Here is an 18,401-nt window from a genome sequence, read left to right on the forward strand (position 1 = left end):
GGTGTTCTATACAATTCCAAGAGCCTGTAATTCTAGAGGTACGAGCTTTGCTGGGCCCTGGGTGGGCTGCTCAGTGCCTCACCTTTTTCAGTCAAAAGAAGGGTGAGCAGCTGTCATGAAGAGGGACAGTGTCAGTGGCTTCATTCAGGTAGCTGCTGCCTCTCATTCCCCAAGCTACACATCTCCTGCAGATCGTCCAAGGGGTCAGAGTGGGAGAAGACATCAGCCTGAGTCCCAAGTCTTGTGAGATGGGAGACAGCAGTGCATACATCTGTGTGCTTGTGCACCTGGCCCCATACCAGGGTGGGTGAAGCTCTGAACCTGTGAAGGTACAACTGTATGTGGCAAGGTGGGAAGCCCCCAGACCTGAGTCAGACGGGCAGCCTTCACACTTCACTGAGCACTCTTGGCCAAATGCTTTCACTCTCTGAGCCTCAGTTTCTCCACATGTAAAAAGGGAGCATCGGTCGGATCTCTGGTGTTCTATGTTTTTAGGTGTTGGTGCCTTAGACTGCATGGGTAAATGGCTGTGTGGGGTGGGGGGTTGCAGTGCCTGAGCGTAGAGCCTGAGCTTGAGGCTGGCTTCCATGAGCTGGGACCATCTTTCTGGCCCACAGTCCACTGTCACAGTGTTAGCCCTGGTCCTCAAGGGGCTGGCTCGCTGCAAACTTCCCACCCAAGGTTGTGTAAACCTTCGACTCCACTCGAACCCTGCTGATGTCAGATGGATGGCATCAGCCCTGCACGCAGGAACCTGTGCTTGTGAGTGAACGTATAGTTTGCCATTCTGTCACGTTCCTGTCTGCACATGATCTCTTGGTCGTGCTTCCCTCTGTTTCAAACCCTAGTGAACCCAGGTACAGTGGGGTTGTGAACATGAAGTCTTTATTCTGTTTGTCCTCAAAGTAGGGAAGAGCTGGTGCTGGGGGCAGGGCGCACATCCAGGAGGTGCTCCATGCCCCTGAGTGAGGGCACAAGCACAGGGAGGGGTTGGAGAGTCCCAGAGAGTGCTCTAGCCCTGGGCTAGAGCTGAGGGCAGGACCTGCAGGGCAGCAGAGGGCCTCAGCGGGCCAGGGCAAAGCCAATGCGATTGTTACGCCGATCGAACTCCGTGTAGAACTTGCGGATGAAACTGGCACCCAGGACCCAGACTGGCCCCGTGGGCGGTGGGACGTCCAGACCGTGGAGGGCCAGTGTACACAGATCATCACTATTGTAGGGGTCCTGGCAGGAAGCAAGAGGGTTTCCACACTGCCCAGCTGATAACCACGTTGCCTGACTCCAGCAGCCATCCTCAGCAGCATCCCCCCACCCGTCCTCCATCCACACCGGGCCTCCGTCACATGCTGGCCCTTTGAACCATCATGGATCGCAGCCCTCCGAGACGCAGGCACTAAGCTGGACGCTGCTAACGGTGCGTCAGGCACAGCACTGCCTTCAGGAGCTTACGGTCTGGCAGAGCTTCTGGTCCTAGACAAGGTATTTAACACCTCTAAACCCACTGAACATAAAAAGCAGGTAAGAGTATAGGAGCATAACGTTACTGGGGGCGTTGGATGAGAATGGAGATCAGGAGGTGAGCACAGCGATCCTCAAATTTGGCTACAAGTTGGAATCACCTGGGGAGTTTTGAAAACATTGATGCCCAGGTGCCACCCCCAGAGGTATCAATAGGTATGGGATGTGGCTTATTACTGGGATTTTTAAAAGCTCCCAGGTGACCCTAATGTGCAGCCCAGTTTGAGAACAACTGGTCTAGCAGGTAATCTGTGCATAATGACTTGTCTCTTTTTGAGGGCCCCTGCCCACCCTTCCTCCCTGTTGCCGAGGGGCAGACTAGAGTCTCACCTGTAATACATAGTCCGCGCTGGTGAGCGTGTAGGCTCTGCCTCCGAGGTGGAAGGAGATGTCAGGGAGTGTGGGCACTTGGTTACAGTTCACGACATACTGGTGGTGAGGAGGGTCAAGGGAGCCCCTTTGAGTGTGGGAGGTCCCCCAGCAGACACAGCCCTGTGCTTGTGGCCCGGCCCTTCTCCTGGAGAGGGCTGGGCACAGTCCCCAAGTCCCCAGTCCCCTCTCCCAGGGACCAAGGACCAAGCCACACATGGGAAGAATGTGAGAGGCAGGAGAGGAAGGCCTGAAATGGTCTCGTTTGGGACCAAATGTTTCCTAGGGTCATTTGGGGGCCTGGACCAGGTGGTGCTCCCCCCACCCCTAGCGCCCTCCCCACCAGCTCCTTACTTCATCTGTGCTCAGCTCCTTGGCCCCCAGGGTCTCCATGAGCAGCCTTAAGGAGCTGGTGGGACCCGAAATGTAAGATGCACCGGTATCCACCACTACCATGCAGCCCTCCTCACAGAGCAAAGTGGTCGACCTCACAGACACCCTGGGGAAGGCCACACAGTCAGACAGACAGATGGACAGCAGGCTGATGGGGCATCACCAGGCTGCATGGCTTTCCCGAGTGAGGGCAGATGATGGGAGGGAGTGCTGGTGGTCCAGTGATTCAGTGAAGGAGGGGTAATGCGTGAGCTGGAAGAAGAGAGGTGCTGCCCCCTCCCTCGGCGTGTGGCTTAGTGACCCTCCGCTTCCTCCCAGTAGGCCCCCTCCCCTCTGAACCATATATCTCAGTGTTCCCCATCCCCGGACAAAGCAGGCAGAGAGCAAGTGTTGGCCAGACCTTAAGAAGCGGCTGCATTAGGAGAGAGGGCAGGATGGTAACCCTGCCCCTTCCAGACCGCAGCCACGGCAGCAGCAGCATTTTTAGAGAGTGAGGAGGGTTGAGGATTCCTGACCCTTTCATTCTGATCTGCCAGGAGCCAGTCTTGCTGACGCTCACGTAGTGGAAATTCTCTTGGTAATACTGGGGGTCGCTGCCTCCCAGCACGATCTCTCCCCCCAGCAAGTGGGAATTCCTAAAGGGAAGATCAGAGGCTCTTGGAGACCCACAACCTCGAGACTCAGTAACCCCAGGAACAAGGGAAGTTGGGCACAGGTGCAGGGTGGGGCAGACGGCAAGGCTAGGGAGCTGCAGAACATGCCGCTTCTCCACCTTTCTTGCCCCTTCCCAAGCCCAGTCAGAGGCGGTTCCAGGATGGTCCGGCTGCGCCCAATAAAGCACCCCCAGAGAGGTCACAGAAGGAGCAGGCACGCGGACAGTGAGTAGACTGCAAACAAGACACAAATCAGCCCCACCCTCACTTGGGTTCGGGGAGCTGTGTGCTGCGCAGGTGCACGGGACATGGGATGGGCCTCTGGGAGCTGTCGGGTGGGGGTGGGCAAGGACATGAGGAGAGCGGGAAGGTGGAGCAGAGAGCTTGGGCCTCCAGTGCAGCCTGGGTCTGCTGAGGTGAGTTTGGGGCAGGTGGCAGGTGTGATTCTGGGCCAGGTGCTCTGGAGGGTCAGGGCCAAGTGGGGGGTTTCCGCCTCCTTACTTGGAATTTCTGCAGAGAAAGAGACACAGCAGAGAGGAAGACTTTGTTTCAGGTGAGCCCCGCCAGCCTGTTGTTTGGCAGGGTGGGTATTACGCACTCTTTTTACCCTACAGGCAATGGAGTCACCAGGAGGTGAAGTCACTTGCCTGAGTGGGGCACTGGAGCCAGGGCTCCTGGTGCCCAATCTGAAGCTGGTGCCCCTTGCTTTCCTCTCCTCCAGGTGGCATGATGCCTCCCAAAGCTCAGGGCCTACCTTAGGGCTGGTTTCCTCTATGTGTGTGTGTGTGTGAGAGAGAGACAGAGACAGAGATAGAGAGACAAAGAGAGAGAGAGAGAGGATTTTCCAGCATTCATAGTAGACGGCAAGTGTGCATGCACACGGGTGCACAGCGTGTAGGTTGCACGTTATTGGTGCACGTGCAATTAATTGCATTTTTATAAATCCAGTACATATGCATACGTGCTAGCACAATTTCCCTCTGCCTCTCTCCCCAAACTTCAAGATCTCTCTGGATGTTGCCTCCTTCTCATCCAGTGTAAAGGAAGAGGCAGGCCCTCTCCTCAACAAGGCCCGCCTTCTTCGTGTTTGCTGGGATCCTACTCCCTTCCATGGCCTCCAGGCTCGTATACCCTCAGTTACCTCCTCCTTTTTCCCACATTTTCAACCTGTCACTTTCCACTGGCTTCTTCCTCCACCTGCAAGCACACTCAGGCATCCTCCAGCATTTAAAAACACCCGCCCTTCTTTTCCCTGCTTCTCTGTGCAGCTCTGTGTGCACCCCACCTGGCATTCCCTCCCCTGACGAATTTCTCAGGGCAGCCTACATCTGCCTTTGCCTTCCTGACACACATCCACCTCTTCACTGCTTGCCATCTGCCCTTGCCTGGCCTCTAAAACGCCTCTTCCCAAGACTGCCCCTCACAGCCAATTGGTGGCCTTTTCTCAATCCCTCCCTTTCTCTCATCAAACCAGACACTCCTTTTCATTTCATCTCTGTGATTTCTCTGGACACTGACCCTCCCCTCTGTCCTCGCTGCTACTGGCCTCCTGTTCTCACCCTCCTGATCTCTTGTCTCCAGCTCATACAGAACAGCTGAGAGCAGATCACATTTCTGCTCAACAGCTGACAGCAGCTTCCCCAAGATTGGCTGAGCTGCACATAAGCTCAGCCTAGAGTTGAAAGCGTGGAGTTTCAGCCTCATGTCCCCTGTTGTTGCCCATCACTTTGTAATGTTTCTTGTCTTCCCTGCCGGACTGTAAGCTGTGTGAGGGCAGGGACTCTGTCTTGTACACTGTGTTCATGGCTGTATCCCCAGAGCCTCGCACAATGCTTGTCATATCAGCGCCCAATATTTGTTGAATCAGTGAATGAGCAGATAAATGAAGGGATTAATGAATGAATGAAGTCAGCTGTCTATGTGAGAGAAGCCAGGGCCCTTACAGGGAGGTCCGCCAGTCACGGCAATGCCTTACTCCCCACTCTGCATTCTCCTCTTGTTCTAGAGCAGTGCTGAACTGAACAGAAAGTAAAAAAACTTTCCACAAAGACAGAAATGTGCTACACCTGTACTATCCAAAGTGGTAGCCGCTAGTCGCTGTGGCCGCTGAGTACTTGAAATATGTAGTGTGACTAAGGATTGGAATGCCTAATTTTAATTAATTTTAATTTAAGCATCGGCTTCCATATCGGATAGTATAGCTCTAGATATGGATTGAATACCACCTGGTCCTGAATACATCAAAATCCTGGCCCAGAACTCCCTTCCTACTCTCCCAGCTCTCCTGCCTCCTTCCCTCTCCCGGCCTCTGCCCCTGGAGTCCAGGCCTACCTGCTGTAGTAGACAGAGAAGACGTCCTCCTTCAGCACCCTTTGGGAGAGGATGTGGTCAAAGACGGGGGTGACCCCCCCAATGGCCTGTGCAGGGAAGCCCATGCCCAGAACACCATCAAACTTGGCCAGCATGAAAGGGATCAGGGGCAGCTCCGTGACCTCTCCAAACGTCTGTGTGACTGTGATTCCGCCCACCTGTCGGAGGAAGGACCAGAGGAGACCAAGCCCACAGCCTGTACCCTGGCCAGGGTCTGGTCTAGGCTTCCACACTGGGGCCCCCAGGCACACACAAGCCCCAGGGTGTGACAGTCTGGGGTAAGACCATTTCATCAACACTACATGCATATCACCTCTCCTAATAAACATGTAGGCGGCAGAGTCCAGAGGGACTGGAAGGGGCAGAGTCAGAGAAGGTGGTATTGCCAAGCAACAGTAGTAGAAGAAAATATGCCAGGAGCTCCCCAGGGCCCAGCTTTCACATCGGCAGGACTGGGTTTTTGTCCCCTACCCCCAAGATGGGCCAAGGATTTCTCTAGCACAGCCAGGCCTGCCCTTCATGATCCTTCTTCCCTAATTTCACGGACAAGAGGGAGTAAGGGCTCACACTGATTTCCTCTCAGTTCCATATGTACCCTTCCCCTAACTCTGTCAGAGCAGTAGCTGGAGAAATCCAGAAATGGAGGGGGGTCAGACACAGGCCAAGTGACAGTGAAAACCAGGACTGACATTAATCCCAAACTCTGAACTCAACTATGACCTTAAAAGCTAAGCCTGACTCCAAAAGTGACGCTGACCTTAAGGATGACAAGACCCCTGACCCCTGACCCCGACTCTGACTCTGGATTTCAGTCTAGGGTCTAGTTAAGAGCCCAGTCAGAGCTGGGTGACCTCAGGCAGGTCACTTGACTGCAGGCTGTGGGGCTCAGGACAAACCCTATGAGTGCGTTAGATGGAAAGGCCTCCACAGATCACCCAGGTTGAGCCAGGAGCTCAGGTCTGCTCTGCCCCAGGTGCTTTGCAGCTCTGGAGAGAAGTAGCAGAGGAGGGTACTCTTCAGCTCTCCGAGCTCCAAGGTGGACGGGCCTGCACCTTCCCCAACCACAGGCCCTAGGGTGGCAGGAGACGCCTAGGGACAAGAAGGGCAGGAGGTCAGATGACCTGGGATGGCCTCACTTACAGTCACCAGATCCTGGCTCAGGAAGCCTTTGACCTTCCCAGATCCATAGTGGATGGTGAATTCCGTCCCATTCTCCACATAGCTGGAGGATTCCGAGGAGTCGTAGAGGCTGTGAATCTCTGGCAGGGAGACATAGGCTCAGGGCCAAGGGAGGCCCAGGCAGGGGGCTCGGGGGCAGGCGCTGGCTATGGCCCATGCGTTGAGGCCTGAGTGCAGAGACAGGGTGGCCCTGAGCTTGGAGGCTTGGAAAATGTGTTTCATCAATCAAGGACTGTGTACCTCGGGCCCCTGTAATGTGCTCATGTCTCTGAGAATTTTGTCTCAAATGAAGTATTTTAAAGTAATTGCTAACACTAGGGTGGGGAGAAGATTCTGGTCACAGTAAGCATTCAGTAAGTTCACGGAGGGTAAGGACGGCAGAGCCCAGGAGCCTGGGATGGGTCTGAGAATTCAGTCCTCTCCCAATCTCAGGAGGAGTGAGAAATGGCTTTCTGGGTGGGCTGGGGGCTCCTGGAGCCTGCTTTTTTTTTTTTTTTTTTTTTACCTTGGTGGCCATATAAGAAAAATGGGGGACATTTTCTTCTTCTCTCTTCTCAGGGGCAGTGGGAGCAGAGGCAGAGAGGAAGCAGCTCAAGTGGTAGCAGGAGGGATTTAACTGGGTGTGAGGTGGGACTGCCCAAGCATGACAGGGCAGGGGCTTTGAGGAGGCACCCCAGGTCCCGGGTCTCACCACAGGCCGTGTAGAGAGGGCTGCACTTGGTGGAGGGCACCCAGAGGTTGGCTGAGCCCGTGTCAAAGATGACTTTGAAGGTCTGTGGTGGGGTGCCAATGCCGATCTCGCCATAGTACTGGGTCTGCAGGGATGAAACGAAAGAGGTGGCTTGTGGGGCTTGGGGAGCCTTGGGACTTGGGGTCTTGCCTGATACCCCCTTGGCACTTGGGGCCAGATCAGGCAGATCACGCAGCCTCTCTGGGCTTCCATTTTCCAGCAGGGATGGGGTGGGAGGCTTAGCACTGTCTTATGACTTCCCAGGAAGTGGGAGGCTCGATGAGACAAGAGGGCAAAATAAAAGTACTGCAAATGAAGCAGGAAGGTGCCCCAAGCCGTAAGGAACCACTGATGCAGTAAGTAGTCAAGCTGCACTGAGCCTGGTCACAGAAACATGCATCTGAGGTCATACACCCCTCCTGCCCACCCCTGACACCTGGGCTTGGGGCCCAGAGCCTGGATTCCTGAGTTCCAAACCTGACCCTGCCTCTGGGCTCCTTCCTGCCCTCTGTGCCTCAGGCTTTCCAGCTGTGAAATGGGAATTTCGTGAGGTGCTCAGAAAGGGCAAAGAAAGCCTTAGGCCCGAGAGAAAAAGGAGAGGGCAGGTGGTGGGGGCCAAGGGACCGAGCTGGGCACTCACATCCAGGTAGTTGGTGAGCACCACAGGGGAGGTGCGGTTGCCAAAGGAGAGTGTCTTGGTGAGCTGGCTCCACTCAGCACCCAGCCTGGCCACGTCCACGCCTCGCTCCTTCAGGCTTTCCCAGACGGAGGGCATTTTCTTGAGGAAGATCCTGGCCCGTGACGCAGTAAGAAAAAGTAGAAGGGCTCTGTCCTGCCCCATAATAATGGTAGAGTTCCGGAAGCTTCTGATACAACTACCCCTAACCTTAGCCCAGGCACCTAAGAATCACTCTTGAGCCCTTAGGCCTCTGAAGGAGAATTTACAAACCTCCATGGTCACCTACGCTGGTATTAAATAACCCTCAACTAACTCCTCCTGTTGTCTAATTTTGATCCTTATCACTGCAAGGCCATTTGTTCATTCATTCATTCCGTAATCACAGGTTGAACACCTACCCTGTGCCTGCACCGTGCTGGATACTAGGATATAAAGATCATCACTGCCTTCAAGGAGCTCCAGCAGGCCAGGAGACAGAGGAGGAAACAGCACTGACTTTCCCTCTAAGGAGATGAAGGCTGGGAGTGCCCCTCTCAAGGCGGGGCAGGAGGGGGCAGTGCCACATGGGGCCTGCAGGTGGCAGCAGACACTCTCAGTGGCCTGTGGGGGCTGTGGGATGTTGCGGGCGGGCGCCCAGCCAGGACCGTGGGGTGGAGTGGACCGATTGAACTGGGTGCGGTGGGGGAGAGGTGGGCATCTCCAGAGTGCCTGTGCAGCCTGTCCTTGGAAAGATGTGCCTTCTGAAGCCTAAGTCCCAGTCCCTCGGCTTCTTGTCCTGACACTTTCCTATCAGCTTTGGGAGGCAGAATTAGACCTGGGAAACTCACAGCACACTGAGCTGCCACCACGTGAGTGCAAAACACTGTGCATGCCACCCCACCCATGTAAGCCTCATGACAACTCTGCAAGCTGGCTGTCGTTATCCTCACTTTATGATAAGGAGTGAGGTGCCTCAGAAGCGATGCAGCAGACATTTAAAGCGGCGTGATCGGCCCTGTTTCCCATATAGGGTCCCCTGGGCTCTGACACAAAGGCTGTGCGCCAGAGGCTGGAGGATGTCCTGAGCTGTTAGTGGGGGGTCCCAGGGTTGCAGCCCAGTGTCTGGAGTATCCCTCTTTCTTATTCTGTACTTGGCACTATCCTTTCCTGCTCACACCCCATGTATTCTGTGTACCCCATTATGCCCACAAACATGAAGGCAGCTTTCACGCCTGTCGATATAATATTTTAACGGAAATGACTTGTCAAATTCATAACATAGTCTGCTCTTCAACAAAGTATTTTCACAATTATGATCTTCTTTGATTCTCAGCCATCTCATGAGCTGGGTAATTCTACTATTCTCATTTTACAGATGGGAAAATGGAGGGGCAGAGAAGGCTTGACCCCAAGGAGGGCTCATTTTCCACTATTTACTATGAACAACCTCAGCTCTGGACCTTTACTTTTACCTTTCTCCTTTTAGGAAGTCCCTTCCTTCTCGCCTTCCCCTTCCCTCCCCACACCCCAGCACGTTCATCCTTGGAAGCCTATCCCATCCCCGGGAGCTTGCCCCATGTGAACTCCCTCCACAATGGCCTCACCTTTGCTTGGGCTCCTGCTCTGTTTTCGCGGGGTGCTCACAGCCAGCACTGCACAGCCTCACGCTGCCTGGTGCTGAGGGCATAGTGGTTGTGGGGACATGCTTGAATCTCTTCCTACCAGCATGATTCTGAGCAATTTACCTAACCTCTCTGGGCCTTTCCTGAGCTCCCATTAACTCCTCTGTAACAATGGACTGAATGGTAGTACCTACCACGGAGAAGCACTTTGCAGATTAAGCAAGCTGCCCACTGCTCGGTAAGTAAAAGGCATTTGTGTATGTAAAAGGCAAGGACACGCCTTGAGAATGGGGTCTGCTGTTTGCATCTCTCAAAGAGCCTTGCATCATGCCCTGCACATGGCAGGTAGCAAAATTCCTGTAAGTATGTTTTAAAAGCCTGACTCCCTCTTCACCTTGGCCCAATTCCATTCTTCTCTTTCTGAAGAGAACAAGGGAGAATGTTTCCACCTTTCCCTGCCTTTATCCTGGGGGTGGGGCCGCGCTCAGGCACACGCTGCTGCTCGGAAGCCCCCCTGCTCTCTCACACCATGCCCCCAACCCAGCAGCTACTCTCCATGAGCCTTGGAGCAGGGGAAACCAGCTTTGGAAACTAAAGGCCCAGTGCGTGCCCAGGCTCAGCCTCTTACTTGTGACCTCCGGGAGCCTCAGTGTCCCCAGCTGCAAAATGGGACTGCTGAGTTGTTTGGAGGATGATTTGAGATGAGATACGGGAAACGATCCTGTGAATTCCTCAGCATTTTACAGACTTAGCAACTATTACTGTTATTAAAACCTGCCCTCTTACCTTCAGGTCTTCTGGTCCCATCTGCACTCCCCAACCTGAAACCCTTTCTCCACAGGCCCCCCACCCCCCTGCCTCTCCCCTTCTGCAGCCTTGAAGAATTGCTTGTTCCCACAGGGCCTGGCACCAGACATGGATGTTAGGTCTCTCTCCTCCCACCTTTGGGCTGCCTTAAGCCTTTCTTTTAACAGTTGTGATAATCACCCTGGAGTATGATAACAGCTGGGTTTTTACAGCGTGCCTGCACCAGGCCGAGGGATTTACATGCAATATCTCATTCAGTCTTCAAAGCAGCTCTGTAAAATAGGTGTTTTAAAAACGGTAAACTGAGACCTGGAGAGGTTCACTGTCTTGCCCGTGGTTCCAGAGCTAGTTGGCTCTGCTAGTGGAGCAGAATTTAAACCAAGACTACCCAGTTCTGGAAGCCTTGCATTTAATCAGTGTTGTGCTGCTTCCCGGGTAGACTTAACTGTACTGCACCCTTCTTAGTAATTAGGCTGTGAGCCCCTGAGGGGCAGGGAGTATGTCTCAGTCATCCCTGGGTGCCCCCACTGCCTAGCATGGTGATCTATGCAGGAAGTGAAAGCTCTGGTCAGGGATCAAAAGACACTGCTTCCAGGCTTAACTAGTGCCACTGCTGGCTGTGTGATATTGGGCGAGTCACCTGACCTCTCTGAATGGAACCATAAACCTTGCTGCCCTGCTGGTGGTGAGGACTGGGTGACATCACATATCTGAAAGCCTAGGTGTTAGGAAAATGAGGATCCCTTCTCCCCTGCCACCCTCTCTCCCAGTTACCGTCTGAAGGTGCCAGTGTCTGCTGGGAGACCGAAGGTGCAGGAGCCCCAGAGCACCAGCAGGAGTCCCCAGCGAGGCATTCTGCTCCACTGGTCCACGCTTCCCGTGGGTCCACGCTTTGCCTGTGTCCCAGCTCTCTCTGGGATCCACTGAAGGACCTTTCTCCTTTTGTACGCTCCACACTTGGGATGCCTGCGATTCTGCTCTGCCCTAATTTATTACCGTGGGGCAGATGGCAGGGCAGCCAGTAATAAATCCCTCCGTGGGACTGAGCTAAGTGGGTGAAGGGTGATCAGGCTTCTGACGCAGAGCAGGGGGGCCAGAGGAAGGAAGGTTGTGGGAAAGCAAGGCTGTGCCCAGTGACGCCAGTAGCCCTGTCTCGGCCTGGCCCTGTGACCCCACAGGGAAGACAGAGGCTGATGAGAAACAACACTGCTAGGGGACAAGGGCAGGGCTGGGACAAGCATGGAACCCGGGTTTCCAGTCCCTCAGCCAGTCTCCCTCACCCCTTGCCTTTGTAGCTCTGTCTTCTGGGTTAACCTTGGCTGTGCCCCTGCCTAGCTTCTCCTAGGCTGCATCTCAGTGTTCCCATCTGGAACATGGGTGACCCCTCCTGGGTCGTTCCCTGACAGAGCCAGATGCTGCTTCCCTCCACGTCTCTGTCGGCAGTGGCTGTTTACGGGAAAGTGCAGCACAGCCCTTCCTCTGGAAGTAGGCACCTGGGGGCAGGGGGCGTGTGTCCATCCTCAGTTGACCTAGTATTGGTGGAAGGGAAGGGCAGCCCTGGGGATGTGGGGAGGCTTCTGCCAAAGAGCGAGGTGGGGCAGCTGTTCTTCCAACCCCTCCTCCTCTTTCTGCTTGGCCTTAACTCCTTTCTGGGCTCTGTCTCTGCCCCCTTCCCTTTTTCTTGTAGCTTACAAGCAGTCAAGGGCAGCTCACCACACACTCACCTGGCCCCTAAATCCCAGGATGGGTGCTATTTATTCAGCTTAGGATGTCCTCTCCTGGCTTCTCCCTGCTCACTCTTAGGGCCCACTTCCAATATCACTATCTCCTCCGTGAAGCAGGCGTGGATTCAGCCTGGAATTGACTGTCTCTGCTGGGGGCTCCCACAGTGCAGACACGAGCCTTCTGTGAGAGCACAGACCTCAACTGTCCTGTCTCGGAATTATTTCTGTGTACATCTGCCTCTCGCCCAGAGTGGTGCTTAATACTCATCAAATGAGTGCCCGGTGAACCGTGATGAGCAGTGCGAGAAGCCCTGGCATCGCTGTCAGGGACCCGGCTTCTAGTTCTGACTCACCAGCAACTTGCTGTGTGACATGGGAACCCCTTCCCCTCTCTGGGCTTCAGTTCTCCAACCCAGCTGCTGGGTGGCCCCAGGGCACCCTCCTGGGTAGACACTCTAGTATCCCAGTCCTGTGTATTCAGGGCACTGCTCTCTGCACCGACTGTGGGCAGTAAGAACTTAACCAGAGGCGCTAATCTCTGTTACCAACATGTTGTCTAATTAATGCATTTGGATCTCTGAAATTATAACACCCTAACCAAGTGATGGGAGAATTTGGTGTTTCTTGGTATAAACTCTCACCGGAGAATTCTCAGGCCCTGTGGTTGGCATTGGGGGAAGCATTTGAGGGCAGGGGAGAACTTTTAAGAACACCTCAAAGTGGGAACATCTCTCTTGTCAGATTGAATAAATATTTATTAAGCATCCCTGTAGGTCTCGGTGCTCTTTCATTTATTAGCAAGTATCCACTGAGCATTTCTTATATATTAGACACTTTTCTAGATGCTGGAGTTACAAAGGTGACAGAAACGAACACCATTGCTTCTGCACAGCTCTGTGAAGTGGGGACCCTCTGCTCAAACAGGAAGCTGAGGCTTCAGAGAACTTAGGGAAGGACAAGCTGAGCGCTTTGCCTTGTGACTCCGGGCTCCTCTCTGGGGCTGTGTGTGTCACAGATGACCGGCAGAGCCAATGGGATGCGAAGGAGAGGGGTGCTGGGCTGTGGCTGGGTCTGCCAAGCCCACAGAGCTTTCTGTGGGGGAGAGGGAGCTCTTTAAAGCCCCGTCCTCACTGCAGTTTAGATGCCGGCACAGTGCAGTAGGACCCTCACCCGTATTTCAGGTCAGTACTCAGGACTCTTCTATGGCAAAGGCAGGGCTGGGGGCCCCAACAGCCGGCCAAGCCCTCTGTGGCCCCAGGTACTCTCCAACCAAAAATGCCCTTCCTGCCCACATCCCTGTCTCCTGCCAGTGGGTGCAGCACATGTGAGTACTGACCCTGGGACCAGCAGTGGGTACAAGTGTGAATAAGAAGAATGAATAACTTCCCCAGGAAAGACACAACTGTCAAACTATAGACCAGAGTTGCAGGGACCAGAGGATGGTCTTCTCATGTGCTGCTCTCGGCCCACCCCCTCAACTCCTGTGGGGCTCAGATCCTGAGACCAGACACTGGGTATCACATCCCATCAAGACTGTGGCCTGGACTCACAGTGAGCAGGGATCCTGAAATCAAGCCGTGAAGGTTCGTGGAGGGCAGCTCTGCAGAAGCTTAGCTGGGAGAGAGAAGCCCCAGGAATCATAAAGCCCTTGAAGGTTCTTCCACAGAAATTGGAGTCAGACCCGTTTGTACAGCCTCACTGTACAGAGCTGAGGCCCTTAAAGGGTGGCAGGGAGAAAGAATCCGGTTCTACTTCCATTCTGAGGAAGAACTGTCAAGCAGTCAGCACCCAGTGAGAGCGAATGCCCTGCGTGCGGTCACCTCCGACCCTGGGACGGTCCGCTCCAGTATTTTTTAGGATTCTGTGTGTCCTGACTCCCTGCCAGGTGGCCCAGCCTGCTACTCCCCATTTTCCCTGGCGGGTGAGGATGATTGGAAGGCAGGTGGAACTCCATGAGAATCTCCCTCTGAACCTGGGCCTGCCGGTGCCCTGGGCTGTGGGAGGGAAGGCGCGTGGGTAGGGACCTTTCCCGGGTTATCTCGCAGGCCCCATCAGCCCAGGGGTCCAGTGTTCCTCACAGAAGCCCCCCAGGATCCCACGTCGAGGCCCCAGGCTGCGTCACCTGAGGTTGGGGAAGCAGAGCTGGAGGCAAAGGGAAGGGCTGGGCCGCACCTGCCCTTTCCCCTGGGGCAGACCCATGACGTGAGAACCAGTCCGGAGGAGCATAAATCCCGCCTGGGTCCCGTCCTCTCCTCTCTCTTCAGATCCCACGCTGGGTGTGCAGAGTGGGGGGCAGGGGCATTCAGAGGGGTGGTGGGGCTCTGGGAATCTCTCAGGAGACAAGTGGTGCTCAGGGTTTCTCTAAAAATGCCCCCAAATCCCACTTTGCTCCAGGATAATGACCCCAAGGAGACTTGGGATTGTGACCAGGACTGGGAGGGACCAACGGAGGTGAAGTGTGGAGGGAGAGAAGGCTGTGTGGTACCAAGAGGCTGATTTTTGCTACTTTGAAAGGAACATGGATTTATTTCCACCAGCATTAGTTTAGTGGAAAGTTCTTGCCATGGCCACTGCCCTGGGGAAGGTGGCAAAGAGATCAGACTCACTGAGGCTTGGAATTGGGGAGCTAAATATCTCTGGGCCGATACTGCTTCTGTTCATAAAAAGCAAACGGGAAAGCAGGAAAAAAGATAAAAATGGACACGTCTTTTCTTCACCTGTATTCCTCCTCGTGTCACGCTTAACTCCCCAACCCCGGAGGGCCCAGCTGCTTCCTGGGAGGAACTTTTCAATCAGACGGGAGCACTGAGCTTGCAGAGATGAGCAGCTGGGGCCTTGAGAGGAAAAAACAGACCCGGAACGGAGTTTAATAACCAGCCAGGGCTGCCTTGTGTGGGTGGACCCTCCAGAGGGAATAATTACTTGGAAGGCATTGGGGCTGGGACCGGGAGCGTCTTGGAGCTGCGGGGTGGAGATGCAGGGAACCAAGTGTCCTTAGCTGGTTGTTCTGGGGGCCTTGGAGGAAAAGGAATTCAGCCACAGGGTTGGGGTGATCCCAACCTGAGGCCTGCTCAAGTGGTGGCCCAGGAAAATTGAAGGCAGGTCACCCGGGTCTTGGGAGCTACGAGCACCTGGGGGGAGGACAGGATTGGCAAGGGGGTGGGGAGCTTGGTGGGAGAGCTTGGTCAAAGGAGTACTCCTGAAATGAGATGCACCCAATGTAGTGGGACCAGACAGCATAGCCTGAGGCATGAAAGCTAGAAACATAATAAACTGCTTTTCCCCAAATGGCACTGGTGGTCTGTTTCATTATCAAACAAAGCTTAAACTGGAAGGTCCCTTTTCCAGAGGAGGGGTCGCGGTGGGGCAGCTCAGTGGAGGATGTGTGTGTTTGTGCTGTGTGGGGGGTGGTGATGCAGCGGCAGTGGTTCTGATGCGAGGGTGCTAGGGGTTTGTGCGCTAGAGTGTCACCAGCAGAAGTATAGGGAAGTGGTTGTATCCCGAGAACATTTCCTAGAAAATGGACCCCTTTCTTCCCTTCTTCCCGCTTTCCTTTTTTATCAGAAAAATAAATACTCTCGGGGTTTAAAAAAATTTTTTTAAATTTATTTTTTATACAGCAGGTTCTTATTAGTTATCCATTTTATACATATTAGTGTATTATGTGGTGGTGGTGTGATGAATTGGGAGGTTGGGATTGACATATATAGATACTCTAGTTTTAAAATCCAATAGAACTCAGCATCTCCAATCCTGCTCTACAGAGGCGACGCCTTTCAACTCTCTCAGCTATTTTGCTATTGATGGCTGTCCATATTCCTAAAGGTTACGCTTAAACTGCCATTTCTTAATTTTTCAGTTTTATTCATTATTTCTTCTTCTTTTATGGTAATTAAGGATTTCTCTCTCTTATGCTCCGTCCCTCCAACTTTGGCAAAATCAAAAGCCAGTACTTAGATGATTATAATTAAATTTACATTCATGGTGTATTACACTGACATTTCTTTGTGTAATTTTTTGCTTTCCATTAAGTTCATCATTGGTCCTGCCCCTTTCCCACTCCTTGTTTTTCTGTGCCCAGCTGTTCCACACCCCCTTCCGCCTGGTGTGATGCTCAGGTAACGCACCAGTGGAATTTTCTCCTGGGGGCTCGGTGCTCCTGGGGGATCTCTTTGCTGCTCTCCTCTGTGGCTTCCTATGTCCAGGTTCTGGGGTTTTCCTCTTTCTCAAGTGACACTTGTATTTAGGTGGAAGATGTGTTCCGAAGCTTGCTGAGAAAGGGTGCAGGAGAAGTAAACACTTGGAGTCCTGGCAGGTCTAGAAATGTTTCCATTCAACCCTTACTCTTTAGAGTTTGGGTGTGAATAGAATGCTAGGTTGAAACTTGTTTCCCCTCTGAAATTAGAAGTTGTTTTTCCAATATCTTCTGATTTTAACACGTCTGGTGCAACTCTGATTCCAGACTCTTCTATGGTTTGATCTCTAGTGGGTTTCACCACCTTTCCTTACCCCTGGCATGGGTCTTCTTCCATTCATGTGCTTCATCCACTTAATGGATGCCCTCAACCTGGAAATTCGTGTCCTTCCGTTCTGGGAAATCGTCCTGCATTAATTCTTTGGTCATTTCTTCCCTTCCATTTTCTCTTTTTCTCTCTTCAGGCACTCATACTAGTAGGATATTGCAACTTCTGTTTGTTTTCTAAGTTTCTTATATTTTATCGCCTGATTTTTTGTGTTGTTGTTGTTCTACCTTCTATGAGATTTCTCTAACTTGACGTTCCAACTCTTTTATTTCTTAAAAAAAAATTATCTCGTAATTTTAACCTCTGAAGGCCCTTTCTTATTCTTTGATTATTCCTATGTTTATTGCAACCACTACTTGGTTTTTTGTTTGTTTGTTTTTTAATTTATTTATTTTTATTTTTGGCTGTGCTGGGTCTTCGTTTCTGTGCGAGGGCTTTCTCTAGTTGTGGCGAGCGGGAGCCACTCTCCAACGCGGTGAGCGGGCCTCTCACTGTCGCGGCCTCTCTTGTTGCGGAGCACAGGCTCCTGACGCGCAGGCTCAGTAGTTGTGGCTCACGGGCCTAGCTGCTCCGTGGCATGTGGGATCTTCCCAGACCAGGGCACGAACCCGTGTCCCCTGCATCGGCAGGCAGATTCTCAACCACTGCGCCACCAGGGAAGCCCCCACTACTTGTTTTATGAGTGCAAAATTTTCTCTTATGCCCTCTGAGGATTTTTTTTTTTTAATTTTTTTTTCCCTCTGAGGATATTAATTACAGACTAATTTTTTTCTTGGTGTCTCTGGTTTCTCTGTGTTGTTTGCTTTGGTCTTCTCTTCCAAACTAGAGGTTTTATTCAAGCTCCTGGGACAACTTGGCTCTCCATTCAGGGCTAAGACAGACAGGTGGAGGGGCCTAGAAACTCAGTATGCAGGGGCAAGGCTCACAGCTGGTGTACCCCACTCTAGATGGGGGCTTTGAGCAGATTTTCCCTGGAGCACTGCCATAAAATGAATGTTTGTGCCCCCCAAAATCATATGTTGAAATCCTAACCTTCCATGTGATGATATTAGGGAGTGGGGGGCCTTCATGGGTGATTAGGTCATGAGGGTGGAGCCCTCATGAATAGGATTAGTAGCCCTTATAAAAGAGACCCCTGAGAGCTCCCTGCTTCTTTCTGTCACGTGAGGATACAACAAAAGCATATCCATCTATGAAGCAGAAAGCGGGCCCTCACCAGGCACTGAATCCGGGGTCCCTTGATTTTGGAATTCCCGGCCTCCAGAACTGTGGGAAAGAAATTTCTGTTGTTTATAAGCCACCAAGTATGTGGTACTTAGTTAAAGCTGCCCAAACGGACAAAGGTAGGTACCCTTCAATGGCAGTATCTGTCGGTCTTTTCTTTGGGGCGTTCTTTCTCCCATTTGGGGAGGTGGTCCTTGTGCCCTGCATTCTGGGAAGAAACTGGGAAAGGGCTTACCCAGGCAGACTTTCACACAGTCTACTCTCTTTATTCCCTCTTGTCAGACACTCTCTTTATCCCCATCCTCATTGTGCTTGTGACCCCCTGACTAGAGGTCTCTACTGAATCCTCGAGAGAGAAAGCCTCTAGCTTCTTCCTCATGGGTGAGCAGGGTAGCCAGGCTGTGTTAGCTGGAGACAGGGGACTCAGGAAGTCTAACTTCTCCATGTAGGGATTTCCAGCCAGTCCCCTGTTTTCAGTCTAGAATTCATCCCAGGTAGCTCCAAGTACCGAGACTTGGTCCTTGGGGTGAATCAGTTATGGCCCTTCAGTAGACCTTTTTGCTGGCTTTGAGGTTGTAGCTTCCTTCATTCTGCCAAGCCCTCCATCTAATTTCCATCTTCAATATCTGGT

The 18,401-nt window shown here is 52.8% G+C and overlaps 1 protein-coding gene across 1 annotated transcript; it reads right to left on the minus strand.

Moving 5' to 3' along the window:
• Window positions 1-905: 905 nt before the first annotated feature.
• Window positions 906-11,237, minus strand: REN (renin). Its single transcript, XM_060142091.1, has 10 exons — window positions 11,074-11,237; window positions 7,853-8,003; window positions 7,174-7,297; window positions 6,444-6,562; window positions 5,265-5,461; window positions 3,435-3,443; window positions 2,796-2,915; window positions 2,242-2,386; window positions 1,849-1,947; window positions 906-1,224 (listed from the first exon to the last, which is right to left on the minus strand). Exons 1-10 carry the CDS (start codon window positions 11,151-11,153, stop codon window positions 1,063-1,065), a joined length of 1,206 nt encoding a protein of 401 aa, XP_059998074.1. The 5' UTR covers window positions 11,154-11,237; the 3' UTR covers window positions 906-1,062.
• Window positions 11,238-18,401: the final 7,164 nt, after the last annotated feature.

This window comes from Lagenorhynchus albirostris, chromosome 2, assembly GCF_949774975.1.
Source record: "Lagenorhynchus albirostris chromosome 2, mLagAlb1.1, whole genome shotgun sequence".
Taxonomy (NCBI): Eukaryota; Metazoa; Chordata; class Mammalia; order Artiodactyla; family Delphinidae; genus Lagenorhynchus; species Lagenorhynchus albirostris.

Coding starts and splice junctions, on each gene's coding strand:
- REN (XM_060142091.1), bottom strand. CDS start 11,153: ATGCCTCGCTGGGGACTCCTGCTGGTGCTCTGGGGCTCCTGCACCTTC. Junction 7,298..7,852: donor TGCTCACCAACTACCTGGAT/GTGAGTGCCCAG, acceptor TCATCCCTGCAG/ACCCAGTACTATGGCGAGAT. Junction 5,462..6,443: donor TGAGCCAGGATCTGGTGACT/GTAAGTGAGGCC, acceptor TTCCTCCGACAG/GTGGGCGGAATCACAGTCAC.